Source organism: Symphalangus syndactylus, chromosome 9, assembly GCF_028878055.3.
Source record: "Symphalangus syndactylus isolate Jambi chromosome 9, NHGRI_mSymSyn1-v2.1_pri, whole genome shotgun sequence".
Taxonomy (NCBI): Eukaryota; Metazoa; Chordata; class Mammalia; order Primates; family Hylobatidae; genus Symphalangus; species Symphalangus syndactylus.
The window spans coordinates 109,214,605-109,228,274 of NC_072431.2; the positions used below are offsets into that span (position 1 = coordinate 109,214,605).

Consider the following 13,670-nt stretch of genomic DNA (forward strand, 5'->3'; position numbering starts at 1 on the left):
ACACAGAGATACATTTCCTAGGAAAGGCAGAATAAATACTTGATTGTTTCTCACTTATTTTACCAGCTTTCAAAGTAATGAGTTGGTTCCCCAGCATCTTCCAAAGTTGACCAATGAGGTTTTTTTAAAGTACCATTATGAACTCATAATTTAACACATATGTGATGTACTCAATTATTGCTAGTTATTTTTTTTTTCTTTTTGAGACAGGGTCTCACTCTTTTTCAGGCTGGAGTGCAGTGGCACAAAGTTCACTGCAACCTTGACCTCCTGGGCTCAAGTGATTCTCTCATCTCATCCTCCCAAGTAACTGGGACTACAAGCATGTGACATCACACCCGGCTAATTTTTAATTTATTTGTAGAGACAGGATCTTACCATGTTGCCCAGGTTGGTCTCAAACTCCTGGCCTCAAGTGATCCTCCTGCCTTGGCCTCCCAAAGTGCTGGGATTACAAACATGAGCTACTGCACCCAGCCCAGTTTTTTTTTTTTTTTTTGAGATGGAGTCTCGCTCTGTTGCCCAGGCTGGAGTGCAGTGGTGCGATCTCAGTTCACTGCAACCTCCACCTCCTGGGTTCACGCCATTCTCCTGCCTCAGCCTTCCGACTAGCTGGGACTACAGGCACGTGCCACCATGCCCGACTAGTTTTTGTATATTTAGTAGAGATGGAGTTTCACTATGTTGGCCAGGCTGGTCTCAAACTCCTGACCTCATGATCTGCCCGTCTCAGCCTCCCAAAGTGTTGGGATTACAGGCATGAGTCACCGCACCTGGCCTATAATATAAATCTTATTGTAGCATTTGAAAATACCTTGAGGCCGGGTGCAGTGGCCCATGCCTGTAATCCCAGTTACACCGGAGGCTGAGGCAGGGAATTGCTTGAGCCTGGGAGGTGGAGGTTGCAGTGAGCCGAGGTTGTGCCTCCAGCCTGGGTGACAGAGCAAGACTCATCTCAAAAAAAAAAAAAAAGTACGTGGAAGGTGTCATCTTCATTTCAAAATCATTAGCAGTGTCTCCTAAGGTCATTTTCTATGAAAACATAATACCATATCTTGAATCACTTTTCTTCATTTGGTTTCTTGATTCTCCTCATATTTCACTGGCTCCTTCTCCCAGGTCTCTTTTGCTGGTTCTTCTTCAGCTTCCTGACCTCTAAACAGTGGAATACACAGGGCTTTGTCGTTGGACCTCTTCTCTTCTCCCTCTACATACACACTGTGAGTCATTAACTCTAAGGCCTTAAATGCTATCTACTTGCTGATGACTTCCATTTTCTCTCCCTTGCCCAAACCTTTCCTCTGAACTCTAGATTCCTATATTCAGTTGCTTACTCATCATTTTCTTTTTTCTTTTCTTTTTTTTTTTTTTGAGATGGAGTCTCGCTCTGTTGCCCAGGCTGGAGTGCAGTGATGCGACCTCGGCTTGCTGCAACCTCCGCCTCCCGGGTTCAAGTGATTTTCCTGCCTCAGCCTCCTGAGTAGCTGGGATTACAGGGGCTTGCCACCATGCCCGGCTAATTTTTTTTTTTTTTTTTAATTGTTAGTAGAGATGGGCTTTCACCATGTTGGCCAGGCTGGTTTTGAACTCCTGACCTCAAGTGATCTGCCTGCCTCAGCCTCCCAAAGTGCTAGGATTACAGGCATGAGCCAACGCACCTGGCCATCATTTTCACTTGGATATATCTAAATGGCTTTTCAAAATCAAAATCAATGGGTACAAAACATAATTCCTTTTTTTTTTTTTTTTTTTACATTTTCGGAGATGGGTCTTTTTCTTTGTTGTCCAGGCTGGAGTGCAGTGGTACAATCACAGTTCACTGCAGCCATACCCTCTTGGGCTCAAGCAATTCTCCCACCTTAACCTCCCAATAGGTGGGACTACATGCATGTGCCATCATGCCTGGCTAATTTTTAAATTTTTGATAGAGACAGGGTCTCCCTATGTTGCCCAGGTAGGTCCTAAACTCCTGGGCTCAAGCCACCCTCCTGCCTCGGCCTCCCAAAGTGCTGGGATTATAAGCATGAGCCATTGCACCCAGCCCAAAATAGAACTCTTGATTCCTGTCCCTCTTCTCCACCTTTTTCTCTGTCTTCCCTATCTCAATAAATACAATGTAGCGGCCAGGCATGGTGCCTCACGCCTGTAACCCTAGCACTTTGGGAGGCCGATGTGGGAGGATCACCTGAGGTCAGGAGTTCGAGACCAGCCTGGCCACAATGGCAAAACCCCATCTCTACTAAAAATACAAAAAATTAGCCGGGTGTGGTGGCAGGCACCTGTAATCCCAGCTACTCAGGAGGCTGAGGCAGGAGAATCGCTTGAACCTGGGAGGCGAAGGTTGCAGTGAGCCAAGATTGTGCCATTGCACTCCAGCCTGGGTAACAAGAGTGAAACTCTGCCTCAGAAACCCCCCCCGCCAAAAAAAAAAAAATAAATCAATGTATTAGATGCTCAGGCAAGAAAATTCAGAATTATCCTTGACTCTTTTCTTTCTACCCCATAGCCAGCCCATCAGCAAAGCATATAGCTGTACCTTTGGAATCTATGCATAACCTAACTACTTCTGACATTTCCACTACCTCTGACCCAATCTAAGCCATCATGTCTTTTGCCTGGATTGTTGCAGTAGCCTCCTTTTTGGTCTTCCTGTTTATGCCTTTGCCCCCGTTCAGCCTATTCTCTACACAGCAGTCAGAATACTCTTTTAAACATGTAAGTCAGATCATTTTACCTCTGCTCAAAACCCTCTGCCATCACAGAATCAAACGTAACATCTTTCCTGTAATTTTATTTCTTTCATTCTAATTTTTATACCTTTAATTTCCATTTCCTTGCCTAAGATCTTCAATATAATTTTCAGTGAATGTGGCAGTAGATACTCTTATCTTGTTATATTTTGAGACAGGGTCTTACTCTGTCACCCAGGCTGGAGTACATTGGCATGATCTCAGCTCACTGCAACCTCCACTTCCCAGGCTCAAGTGATCCTTCCATCTCAGCCTTTCAAGTAGCTGGGACTATAGGTGTGTACCACATGCCTGGCTATTTTTTTTTTTTTTTTTTTTTTTTTTTTTGCTAGAGAGAGGGTTTTACTGTTTTGCTCAGGCTGGTCTCGAACTCCTGGGCTCAAGTGATCCACCTGCCTCGGACTCCCAAAGTGTTGGGATTACAGGCATGAGCCACTGTGCCCAGCCAAATAATGTTTTTAATGGTTTACGATTAAGTATGATGTTTACTGTTTCTTGGTCTCTACCTATGCCAATTAACTATCACCACAAGAATGCCACATAACTAACCATATCAAAACTCAGTTGGCTGGGCGCAACGGCTCACGCCTGTAATCCCAGCACTTTGGGAGGCCAAGGCCAGTGGAGTTCAGGAGTTCAAGACCAGCCTGGCCAACATGGTGAAACCCTGTCTCTAATACAAAAAAAAAAAAAAAAAATTAGCCGGGCGTGATGGTGCATACCTGTAATCCCAGCTGCTCGGGAGGCAGAATGCTCAGGAGAATCACCTGAACCTGGGAAGTAGAGGTCGCAGTGGGCCAAGATCATGCCACTGCGTTCCAGCCTGGGCGACAGAATGAGACTCCATTTCAAAAACAAAACAAACTCAGTAACATGAAACAACAATAATTTATTCTTATAAATCTGCGGATTGACTGGAGTTGGCATTCTAAATGAGAATTGGCTAGAGAGGTTTTGCTCTGCTTCACCTGTCTGTCATCCTCCTCCTGGCACCAGCAGGATAGCTGGGAATGATCTTACAGTGATAGAAGAAGGGAAAAGAAGATAAGCACAGTTGTGCGACTGCTTTTCATATTTTTGGCTCACATCATGCCTGCCACCATTCCAATGATCAAAGCAAGTCATGTGGCCAAGCCCGAAGTACACTCTATCTATAAAGGTGTTGGAAGGGAGAAAATATTTCTAAACTGTGGTACATTACATTTTCTCAATTTACATCTTTTTATGTTGCCTATCTCTTAGCAGGTTGCTGTAGTTATTATTTTGGATAGATTTGTCTTTTAGTCTTCCTACTAGAGATATGAATGGATTATACATCACAGTTATGAATTATGATATTAAAGTTTTTTTTTGTTGAGACAGAATCTTACTCTGTTGCCCAGGCTGGAGTGCAGTGGCACCATCTCGGCTCACTGCAACCTCCCCTCCTGGGTTCAAGCGATTCTCCTGCTTCAGCCCCCCAGGTAGCTGGGATTACAGTTACATGCCACCACACCCAGCTAATTTTTGTATTAGTAGAGGCAGGGTTTCACCGTGTTGGCCCGTCTAGTCTCGAACTCCTGGACTCAAGTGATCTGCCCACCTCAGCCTCCCGAAGTGCTGGGATTACAGGCGTGAGCCACCATGCCTGGCAACAATATTAAAGTGTTTTGAATGTATCTATGTACTTACTTTTACCAGTGAGTTTTTTGCCTTCAAATGTTTTCTTTTTGCATGTTAGTATCCTTTTCTTTCAGATTGAAGAATTCTCTTTAGCATTTCTTGTAAGATGGAACTGATAGTGATGAATTCTCTCAGCTTTTGTTTATCTGTCATATCTGAAGGAAAGTTTTGCTGGGCATAGTATTCTTGGTTGACAGTTTTTTTTTTTTTTTTTTTCCTTCAGCACTCTGAATGTATTATTCCACTCCCTCCTGGCTTGTATGGTTTCCTCATGCACCTGGGTATATCTTTCTCTAGGTTTGGCAAGTTTTGTGTTATCATTTCTTTGAATAAGCTTTGTACCCCTTGCTCTTTTTAAACTCCCTTTTGAACACCAGTGACTCTGAGATTTGCGCTTTTGAGGTTATTCCTTATATTCTGTAGGTGTTCATTGTTCCTTTTCATTTTCCTTTTTCTTTTTTCTGTTCTGTGTATTTTCAAATAGCCTGTCTTCAAGCTCAATTATTTTTTTCCTCTGCTTATCCATTCTGCTGTGGAGAACCTCTAATGCATCTTTCAGTTCAGCAAATATATTGATCAGTTCCAGGATTTCTGTTTAATTTTTTTTTTTTTTTTGAGACAGTTTCGCTCTTTTTGCCTAGATTGGAGTGCAGTGGTGTGATCTTGGCTCACTGCAACCTCCACCTCCCAGGTTCAAGTAGTTCTCCTGCCTCAGCCTCCCAAGTAGCTGGGATTACAGGCATCTGCCACCGTGCCCGGCTAATTTTTTTGTATTTAGTATTCATGGGGTTTCACCATGTTGGTCAGGGTGGTCTCCAACTCCTGACCTCAGGTGATCCACCCGCCTCGGCCTCCCAGAGTGCTGGGATTACAGGTGTGAGCTACCGCACCCAGCCTCTGTTTAATATTTTAAAAAGTATTTTTTTTGTTTTGTTTTTTCAAATCTTTATGTACAAAGAACTATCATGGTCTTTCATTGAGTAGATGCCTTGGATAATCCTTTGAAGGAAGGTCATTTAGTTCAACTTAATGAAACCGATATCCTTCGCGTACTGACGGAAACACTGGTGGCGCATATTGAGGCCATATTTCCGGATCAGACCCTGCTGGTTTGAACAGACATGACAAGAGCGAGAAACCTGGCCGAATTTTCGCGGGTGGCTCCAGTACAGCTGCTGGTGACCCATCTTGCTCTCAGGAGTGCAATGAGGTAAAAGGTTAAAAAGTGTATCTGTCTCTTAAGTTTCTCTGATAAATTTCTGAATTGTTCTTTGTTATCTCATAGTTCACTGAGTTTCCTTAAAACTGCTATTTTTAATTCTTGATCTGAGAGTTCAACATTGCTGTCTCGTTAGGGTTGGTCACTGGCTCCTTTCTTTCTTTGGGGAGCTAGGGGTTCCCTGTTGGCTGTTGTTTTTTTTTGTGGATGTACATCTATGGCTTTGCATTAATGGATTGTTATTTATTCTAGTCTTCACTGGCTGACTTCTTTAGGTCTTTCTAGGGTATGTTTGCTTAGAGGTTCTTTGCAGTTGCCCAGTGAGTTCCCTTATTCCTAGATCACCATCTCCTTTTTGGTAATAGATGGTGCCTTAAGCCCAGGTTTGCCTTGGCTCTTGCAAACATTCAGAGCACTGCCCATCTCAAATGGGGTTGTGGGGGGAAGTCCCAAACGGGATACTCTGGCTATGTGGGAAGGCTGGCTAGGTGTTTGTGACCGGAAAACCTGTGGAGTAATTCTCTAACAGTGCGGAGCTACTGAGAAGTCACTTTAATTTGGCATCTCCTTTGGCTGAGATGAAGAACAGAGTTACATGGGCTAGGGTTGCTAGTCCTATCTCCTCTCTTTGTTTCTAGCTGTTTTTGGGGATTTTTCTTCCTACAGGCACTTGTGATGCTTCCTGTGGGTTGAGGCAGGAATGGTTTTCCTGCAAGGGAATGCAGGATGATGGGAAAGCTGGTTGTCTACCTCAATCTCACATTTTCTGTTGTAGAAACTGAATCCAGGAGCAATTTTCCATGTGTGGTGCCTAGAAAACTGAGTGAGGGTTGTCACAGATAGAGAAGTCTATTTCTCTTATTGTCTGCTTAAAGTTTTTCCACTTCTGTGTCCCTGGGGATTGTCTCAGCCTCATATTTGAGTTCTCGGATATTGCTGATGATAATTTTGGTCCTGGATATTTGTTTTTGGTTTTCTGTGGGAGGGAGTGAAGCCAGATTAATTCTACTCTGCCATTTTGGTGGCATCAGTCTTCTGCATTAATTAATTTTTCTGTTAAACCAACATTGCATTTATAGGATAAATATATTGTTATATATATTTAATAACTTTCTTAGTGGTTGCTGTAGGTATTACAATAATAATCACTGGGTGGGGTAGCTCATGCCTATAATCCCAGCACTTTGGAAGGCTCAGGTGGGAGGACTGCTTGAGCCCCGGAGTTCAAGACCAACCTGGGCAATGAGAGTGGGACCCCCAACTCTATAAAACTTAAAAAAAATTAGCCAGGTGTGGTGGCATGCACCTGTAGTCCCAGCTCCTCAGGAATTTGAGGTGGGAGGATTTCTGGAGCCCAGGAATTTTAGGCTGCAGTGAGTTATGATCCTGCCACTGCACTCCAGTTTAGGTAACAAAGCGAGACCTTGTCTCTAAAAACAAAAAAAAAAATAGATAAATAAAAATTAAAAGCAATCAGTCAGACAGTTGAATTACAAAGTTTTTTTTTGTTTTTTTGTTTTTTTTTTTTTGTCGAAATGGGGTTGTTCCACGTTTCCCTGATCTTGAACTCCTGGGCTCAAATGGTCCTCCTGCCTCAGCCTCCCAAAATGCTGGAATTACAAGATAAGATCTTGAAAGTAGCAAAAGAATAATGACTTATGATGTACAGGGGAACAGCAATATGATTAATGGCTGAATTCTCAGGCCAGAAGGCATGTATGTTTAACTTTTTGAATGAATACCAAACTCCTTTTTTGTTCACTTAGTTTCAATTTCTGTTGTTTATTTTTTTATTTCAGTAGGTTTTTGGGGAGCAGGTGTTTTTTTTTTTTTTTTTGATGTGGAGAAGTTCTTTAGTGGTGATTTCTGAGATTTTGGTGCACTCATCACCTGAGCAGTGTACACTGTATCCAATGTGCAGTCTTTTATCCCTTGCCACCCCCTACCCTTTCCCTTGAGTCCCCAAAGTCCAAAGTATCATTCTTATGCCTTTGTGTCCTCATAGTTTAGCTCCCACATGTAAGTGAGAACATATGATGTTTGGTTTTTCATTCCTGAGTTCCTTCACTTAAAATAATAGTCTTCATTTCCATTCAAGTTGCTGTGAATGGCATTATTTCATTTCTTTTAATGGCTGAGTAGCATTCCATGGTGTATGTCTATATATACACATACATATGTAGACACATGTGTATGTATATATATACACATACATATATAGACGTGTATATATGCACACATATATACATACACATATACATATATGTATATATAGGGGTGTGTGTGTGTGTGTATATATATATATATATACACACACACACCACATTTTCTTTATCTACTGGTTGATTGATGGTCATTCGGGCTGGTTCTGTATTTTTGCAATTGCAAATTGTGCTGCTAAACATGCATGTGCAAGTATCTTTTTCATTTAATGACTTATTTTCCTCTGGTTAGATACCTAGTAATGGGATTGCTGGATTAAATGGTAGTTCTACTTTTAGTTCTATAAGGAATCTCCACACTGTTTTCCACAGTGATTGTACTAGTTTACATTCCCACCAGCAGTGTAAAAGTGTTCTCATTTCACTGCATCCACACCGACATCTAATTATTATTGTTATTATTATTTTGAGATGGAGTTTTGCTCTTGTCACCCAGGCTGGAGTGCAATGGCATGATCTTGGCTCACTGCACCCTCCGCTAGCTGGGTTCAAGTGATGTCTCCTGCCTTAGGCTCCCGAGTAGCTGGGATTACAGGTGCCCACCACCACGTCCAGCTAATTTTTGTATTTTTAGTAGAGATGAGGTTTCACCATGTTGGCCAGGCTGGTCTCAAATTCCGGACCTGAGGTGATCTGCTTGCCTCAGCCTCCCAAAGTGCTGGGATTACAGGTGTGAGCCACCACACCCGGCCCACATCTATTATTTTTTGATTTTTTAATTATGGCCATTCTCGCAGGAGTGAGGTGGTATTGCACTGTGGTTTTAATTTATATTCCCCTGATACTTAATGGTGTTGAGCATTTTTCCCTATGCTTGTTTGCCATTTGTATGTCTTCTTTTGAGAACTGTCTTTTCATGTTCTTAGCCCACTTTTTGATGGGATTGTTTTTCACTTTTCTCTTTTTTTTTTTTTTTTGAGACGGCGTCTTGCTCTGTCATCCAGGCTGGAGTGCAGTGGCACAATCGGCTCACTGTAACCTCTGCCTCCTCGGTTCAAGCCATTCTCCTGCCTCAGCCTCCCCAGTAGCTGGGATTACAGGCGCACACACCACTAGGCCCAGCTAATTTTTTTATTTTAGTAGAGACGGGGTTTCACCGTGTTGGCCAGGCTGGTCTCAAACTCCTGACCTTGTGATCTGCCTGCCTTGGCCTCCCAAAGTGCTGGGATTATAGGTGTGAGCCACCGTGCCCGACCTTGGGATTGTCTGTTTTTTTTTCCTTGATGATTTGTTTGAGTTCTTTGTAGATTCTGGATATTAGTCCTATGTCAAATGTATAGATTGTGAAAAATTTTTCCCAGTCTGTGGGTTGTCTGTTAACTTGCTGATTATTTCTTTTGCTGTGCGGAAGCTTTTTAGTTTAATTAAGTCCCATCTATTTATCTTTATTTTTGTTACATTTGCTTTTGGGTTCTTGGCCATGAAGTCTTTGCCTAAGCTAATGTCTAGAAGGGTTTTTCTGATGTTATCTTCTAGAATCTTTATGGTTTCAGGTCTTAGATTTAAGTCTTTTATCCATCTTAAGTTTTTTGTATAATGCAATTTTGTATAACGTGAGAGATGAGAATCTAGTTTCATTCTTCTACATTTGGCTTGCCAACTATCTCGGCATCATTTGTTGAATAGGGTGTCCTCTCCCCACTTGATATTTTTTGTTTGCTTTGTTGAAGATCAGTTGGCTGTATTTGGCTTTATTTCTGGGTTCTCTATTCAGTTCTATTGGTCTATGTGCCTATTTTTTTTTTTTTTTTTTTGAGATGGAGTTTTTGCTCTTGTTGCCCAGGCTGGAGTGCAGTGGCACAATCTCAGCTGACTGCTACCTCCGCCTCCCAGGTTCAAGTGATTCTCCTGCCTCATCCACCCAAGTAGCTGGGATTATAGGCGCCTGCCACCGTGCCTGGCTAAGTTTTTGTATTTTTAGTAGAGACAGGGTTTTTCCATGTTGGCCAGACTGGTCTTGAACTCCTGACCTCAGGTGATCCACCCGCCTTGGCCTCCCAAAGTGCTGGGATTACAAGCATGAGCCACCACGCCTGGCCATATGTGCCTATTTTTATACCAGTACCATACTGTTTTGGTGACTGTGGCCTTATAGGATATTTTGAAGTCAGGTAATGTGATATCTCCAGATTTGTTTTTTTTTGCTTAGTCTTGCTTTGGCTATGCAGGCTCTTTTTTGGTTCTATATGAATTTTAGGATTTTTTTTTCTAGCTCTGTGAAGAATGATGATGGTGTTTTGATGGGAATTGCATTGAATTTGTAGATTGCATTTAGCAGTATGGTCATTTTCACAATATTGATTCTACCCATCCATGAGCTGGGATGTGTTTCCATGTGTTTGTGTTATCTATGATTTCTTTCAGCAGTGTTTTGTAGTTTTCCTTGTGGAGGTCTGTCACCTTCTTGGTTAGGTATATTTATAAATATTTTATTTTATTTTTTTTGCAGCTATTGTGAAAGGGGTTGAGTATTTTATTCTCAGCTTGGTCACTGTTGGTGTATAGCAGAGTTACTAATTTGTGTATGTCAATTTTGTATCCTGAAACTTCGCTGAATTCATTTACCAGTTCTAGGAGCTTTTTGTATGAATCTTTAGGGTTTTCTAGGTATACGATCATATCATCAGTAACAGAGACACTTTGACTTCCTCTTTACTAATTTGGATGCCTTTTCTTTCTTTCTCTTTTCTGATTGCTCTGGCTAGCACTTCCGGTACTATGTTGAATAGAAGTTGTGAAAGTGGGCATCCTTGTCTTTTTCTAGTTCTAAGGTGGAATGCTTTCAACTTTTCCCCATTCAGTGTAATGTTGGTTGTGGGTTTGTTGTAGATGGCTTTTGTTACCTTAAGGTATGTCGCTTCTGTGCCAGTTTTGCCAAGGGTTTTAATCATAAAGGGATGCTGGATTTTGTCAAATGCTTTTTCTGTGTCTATTGAGATGATCAGGTGATTTTTGTTTTTAATTCTGCTTATGTGGTGTATCACGTTTATTGACTTGCATATGTTAAATGTTAAATCATTCCTGCAACCTCCACTTGATCATGAAATCCACTTGATCATGGTGGATTATCCTTTTGATTGCTTTTGGATTCAGTTCACTAGTATTTTGCTGAGGATTTTTTTTTTTTTTTTTTTGCGTATCAAACATATTAGGAAGGTTGCACATGGGAAGTCGGGGAATAGAAATGGGGGTGGGAGTTAAAATAAATGAGAGAGGGACTTTATATGGATCAGTGATAATAACTCAATCCTCTATTTGACGAAGAAGAGGGAGAAGGAAGAGGAAGAAAAAGAAAGTGGGATAAAGGATCAGAAAGGGAGGAAAATAGAAAAAATTAGAGTATGACTCCAGGGTAGACCTGTTTTTTTGTCATTGAGTTGGTTGGTTGGTTTGTCTGTTGTATTCTTCATGTTTCGCCAAGTTGGCCAGACTGGTCTCGAACTCCTAGCCCGAAGTGATCAACCCGCCTCGCCCCCCAGAGTGCCGGGACCACAGGCGTGAGCCACCACGTCCAGCCCCCACATTGCTTCTGGCCTCCGTGGTAGACCTCCCAGACGGAGCGGCCAGGCAGAGGAGCTCCTCACTTCTACCCAGACACGGGGCGGCCGGGCGGAGGGGCTCCTCACTTCCCAGACGGGGCGGCCAGGCAGAGACGCTCCTCACTTCTTCCCAGACGAAAGGTGGCCGGGCAGAGGCGCTCCTCACTTCCCAGACGATGGGTGGTCGGGCAGAGGCGCTCCTCACTTTCCAGACGATGGGTGGCCGGGCAGAGGCGCTCCTCACCTCCCAGACGATGGGTGGCCGGGCAGAGGCGCTCCTCACCTCCCAGACGATGGGTGGCCGGGCAGAGGCGCTCCTCACCTCCCAGACGGGGCGGCCGGGCAGAGGCGCTCCTCACTTCTTCCCGGACGGGGCGGCCGGGCAGAGGCGCTCCTCACTTCTTCCCGGACGGGGCGGCCGGGCAGAGGCGCTCCTCCCCTCTTCCCGGACGGGGCGGCCGGGCAGAGGCGCTCCTCCCCTCTTCCCGGACGGGGCGGCCGGGCAGAGGCGCTCCTCCCCTCTTCCCGGACGGGGCGGCCGGGCAGAGGCACTCCTCACTTCCTCCCGGACGGGGCGGCCGGGCAGAGGCGCTCCTCACTTCCTCCCGGACGGGGCGGCCGGGCAGAGGCGCTCCTCACCTCCCGGACGGGGCGGCCGGGCAGAGGCGCTCCTCACTTCCCAGACGATGGGTGGCCGGGCAGAGGCGCTCCTCACTTCCCAGACGGGGTGGCCGGGCAGAGGCGCTCCTCACTTCCCAGACGGGGCGGCCGGGCAGAGGCGCTCCTCACTTCCCAGACGGTGGGCGGCCGGGCAGAGGCGCTCCTCACTTCCCAGACGGTGGGCGGCCGGGCAGAGGCGCTCCTCACTTCCCAGACGGTGGGCGGCCGGGCAGAGGCGCTCCTCACTTCCCAGACGGTGGGCGGCCGGGCAGAGGCGCTCCTCACTTCCCAGACGGTGGGCGGCCGGGCAGAGGCGCTCCTCACTTCCCAGACGGTGGGCGGCCGGGCAGAGGCGCTCCTCACTTCCCAGACGGTGGGCGGCCGGGCAGAGGCGCTCCTCACTTCCCAGACGGTGGGCGGCCGGGCAGAGGCGCTCCTCACTTCCCAGACGGTGGGTGGCCGGGCAGAGGCGCTCCTCACTTCCCAGACGGTGGGTGGCCGGGCAGAGGCGCTCCTCACTTCTTCCCGGATGGGGCGCCTGGGCAGAGGCGCTCCTCATTTCTTCCCGGACGGGGCGGCCGGGCAGAGGCGCTCCTCACTTCTTCCCGGACGGGGCGGCCGGGCAGAGGCGCTCCTCACTTCTTCCCGGACGGGGCGGCCGGGCAGAGGCGCTCCTCACTTCCCAGACGGGGCGGCCGGGCAGAGGCACTCCTCACTTCCCAGACGATGGGTGGCCGGGCAGAGGCGCTCCTCACTTCTTCCCGGATGGGGCGGCCGGGCAGAGGCGCTCCTTACTTCTTCCCGGACGGGGCGCCCGGGCAGAGGTGCTCCTCATTTCTTCCCGGACGGGGCGGCCGGGCAGAGGCGCTCCTCACTTCTTCCCGGACGGGGCGGCCGGGCAGAGGCGCTCCTCACTTCTTCCCGGACGGGGCAGCCGGGCAGAGGCGCTCCTCACTTCTTCCCGGACGGGGCGGCCGGGCAGAGGCGCTCCTCACTTCTTCCCGGACGGGGCGGCCGGGCAGAGGCGCTCCTCACCTCTTCCCGGATGGGGCGGCCGGGCAGAGGCGCTCCTCACCTCCCAGACGATGGGAGGCCGGGCAGAGGCGCTCCTCACTTCCCAGACAATGGGTGGCCGGGCAGAGGCGCTCCTCACTTCCCAGACGGGGTGGCCGGGCAGAGGCGCTCCTCACTTCCCAGACGGGGTGGCCGGGCAGAGGCGCTCCTCACTTCCCAGACGATGGGTGGCCGGGCAGAGGCGCTCCTCACTTCCCAGACGATGGGTGGCCGGGCAGAGGCGCTCCTCACCTCCCAGACGGGGTGGCCGGGCAGAGGCGCTCCTCACCTCCCAGACGGTGGGTGGCCGGGCAGAGGCGCTCCTCACCTCCCAGACGGTGGGTGGCCGGGCAGAGGCGCTCCTCACCTCCCAGACGGTGGGTGGCCGGGCAGAGGCGCTCCTCACTTCCCAGACGGTGGGTGGCCGGGCAGAGGCGCTCCTCACTTCCCAGACGGTGGGTGGCCGGGCAGAGGCGCTCCTCACTTCCCAGACGGTGGGTGGCCGGGCAGAGGCGCTCCTCACTTCCCAGACAGGGCGGCCGGGCAGAGGCGCTCCTCACTTCCC

At 47.2% G+C, this 13,670-nt stretch overlaps 2 protein-coding genes across 18 annotated transcripts in view; one reads left to right on the forward strand and one right to left on the reverse strand.

Annotated features, from left to right (window-relative positions):
* The window catches only part of CIMIP2B (ciliary microtubule inner protein 2B), a 42,825-nt gene that overhangs the window by 3,138 nt on the left and 26,017 nt on the right, over positions 1 to 13,670 (forward strand). For 4 of the 17 annotated variants that reach the window (XM_063609789.1, XM_063609783.1, XM_063609785.1 and 1 more), the window contains exons 3-4: positions 1,120 to 1,220; positions 5,397 to 5,622. The exons of 11 other annotated variants lie outside the window; for them this stretch is intronic. The gene's annotated coding sequence lies outside the window, so the exon portion shown is untranslated. The remainder of the gene's footprint in view (positions 1 to 1,119; positions 1,221 to 5,396; positions 5,623 to 13,670) is intronic. 2 more of the 17 variants (XM_063609787.1, XM_063609784.1) reach the window with 2 other exon arrangements.
* LOC129490201 (small ribosomal subunit protein uS14-like) lies at positions 5,337 to 5,599 on the reverse strand. Its single transcript, XM_055293817.2, has one exon. It carries the CDS (start codon positions 5,597 to 5,599, stop codon positions 5,429 to 5,431), a length of 171 nt encoding a protein of 56 aa, XP_055149792.1. The 3' UTR covers positions 5,337 to 5,428.

Excerpts from the sequence above, each read along its gene's own strand:
- LOC129490201 (XM_055293817.2), bottom strand. The coding sequence starts at position 5,599 with ATGGGTCACCAGCAGCTGTACTGGAGCCACCCGCGAAAATTCGGCCAG.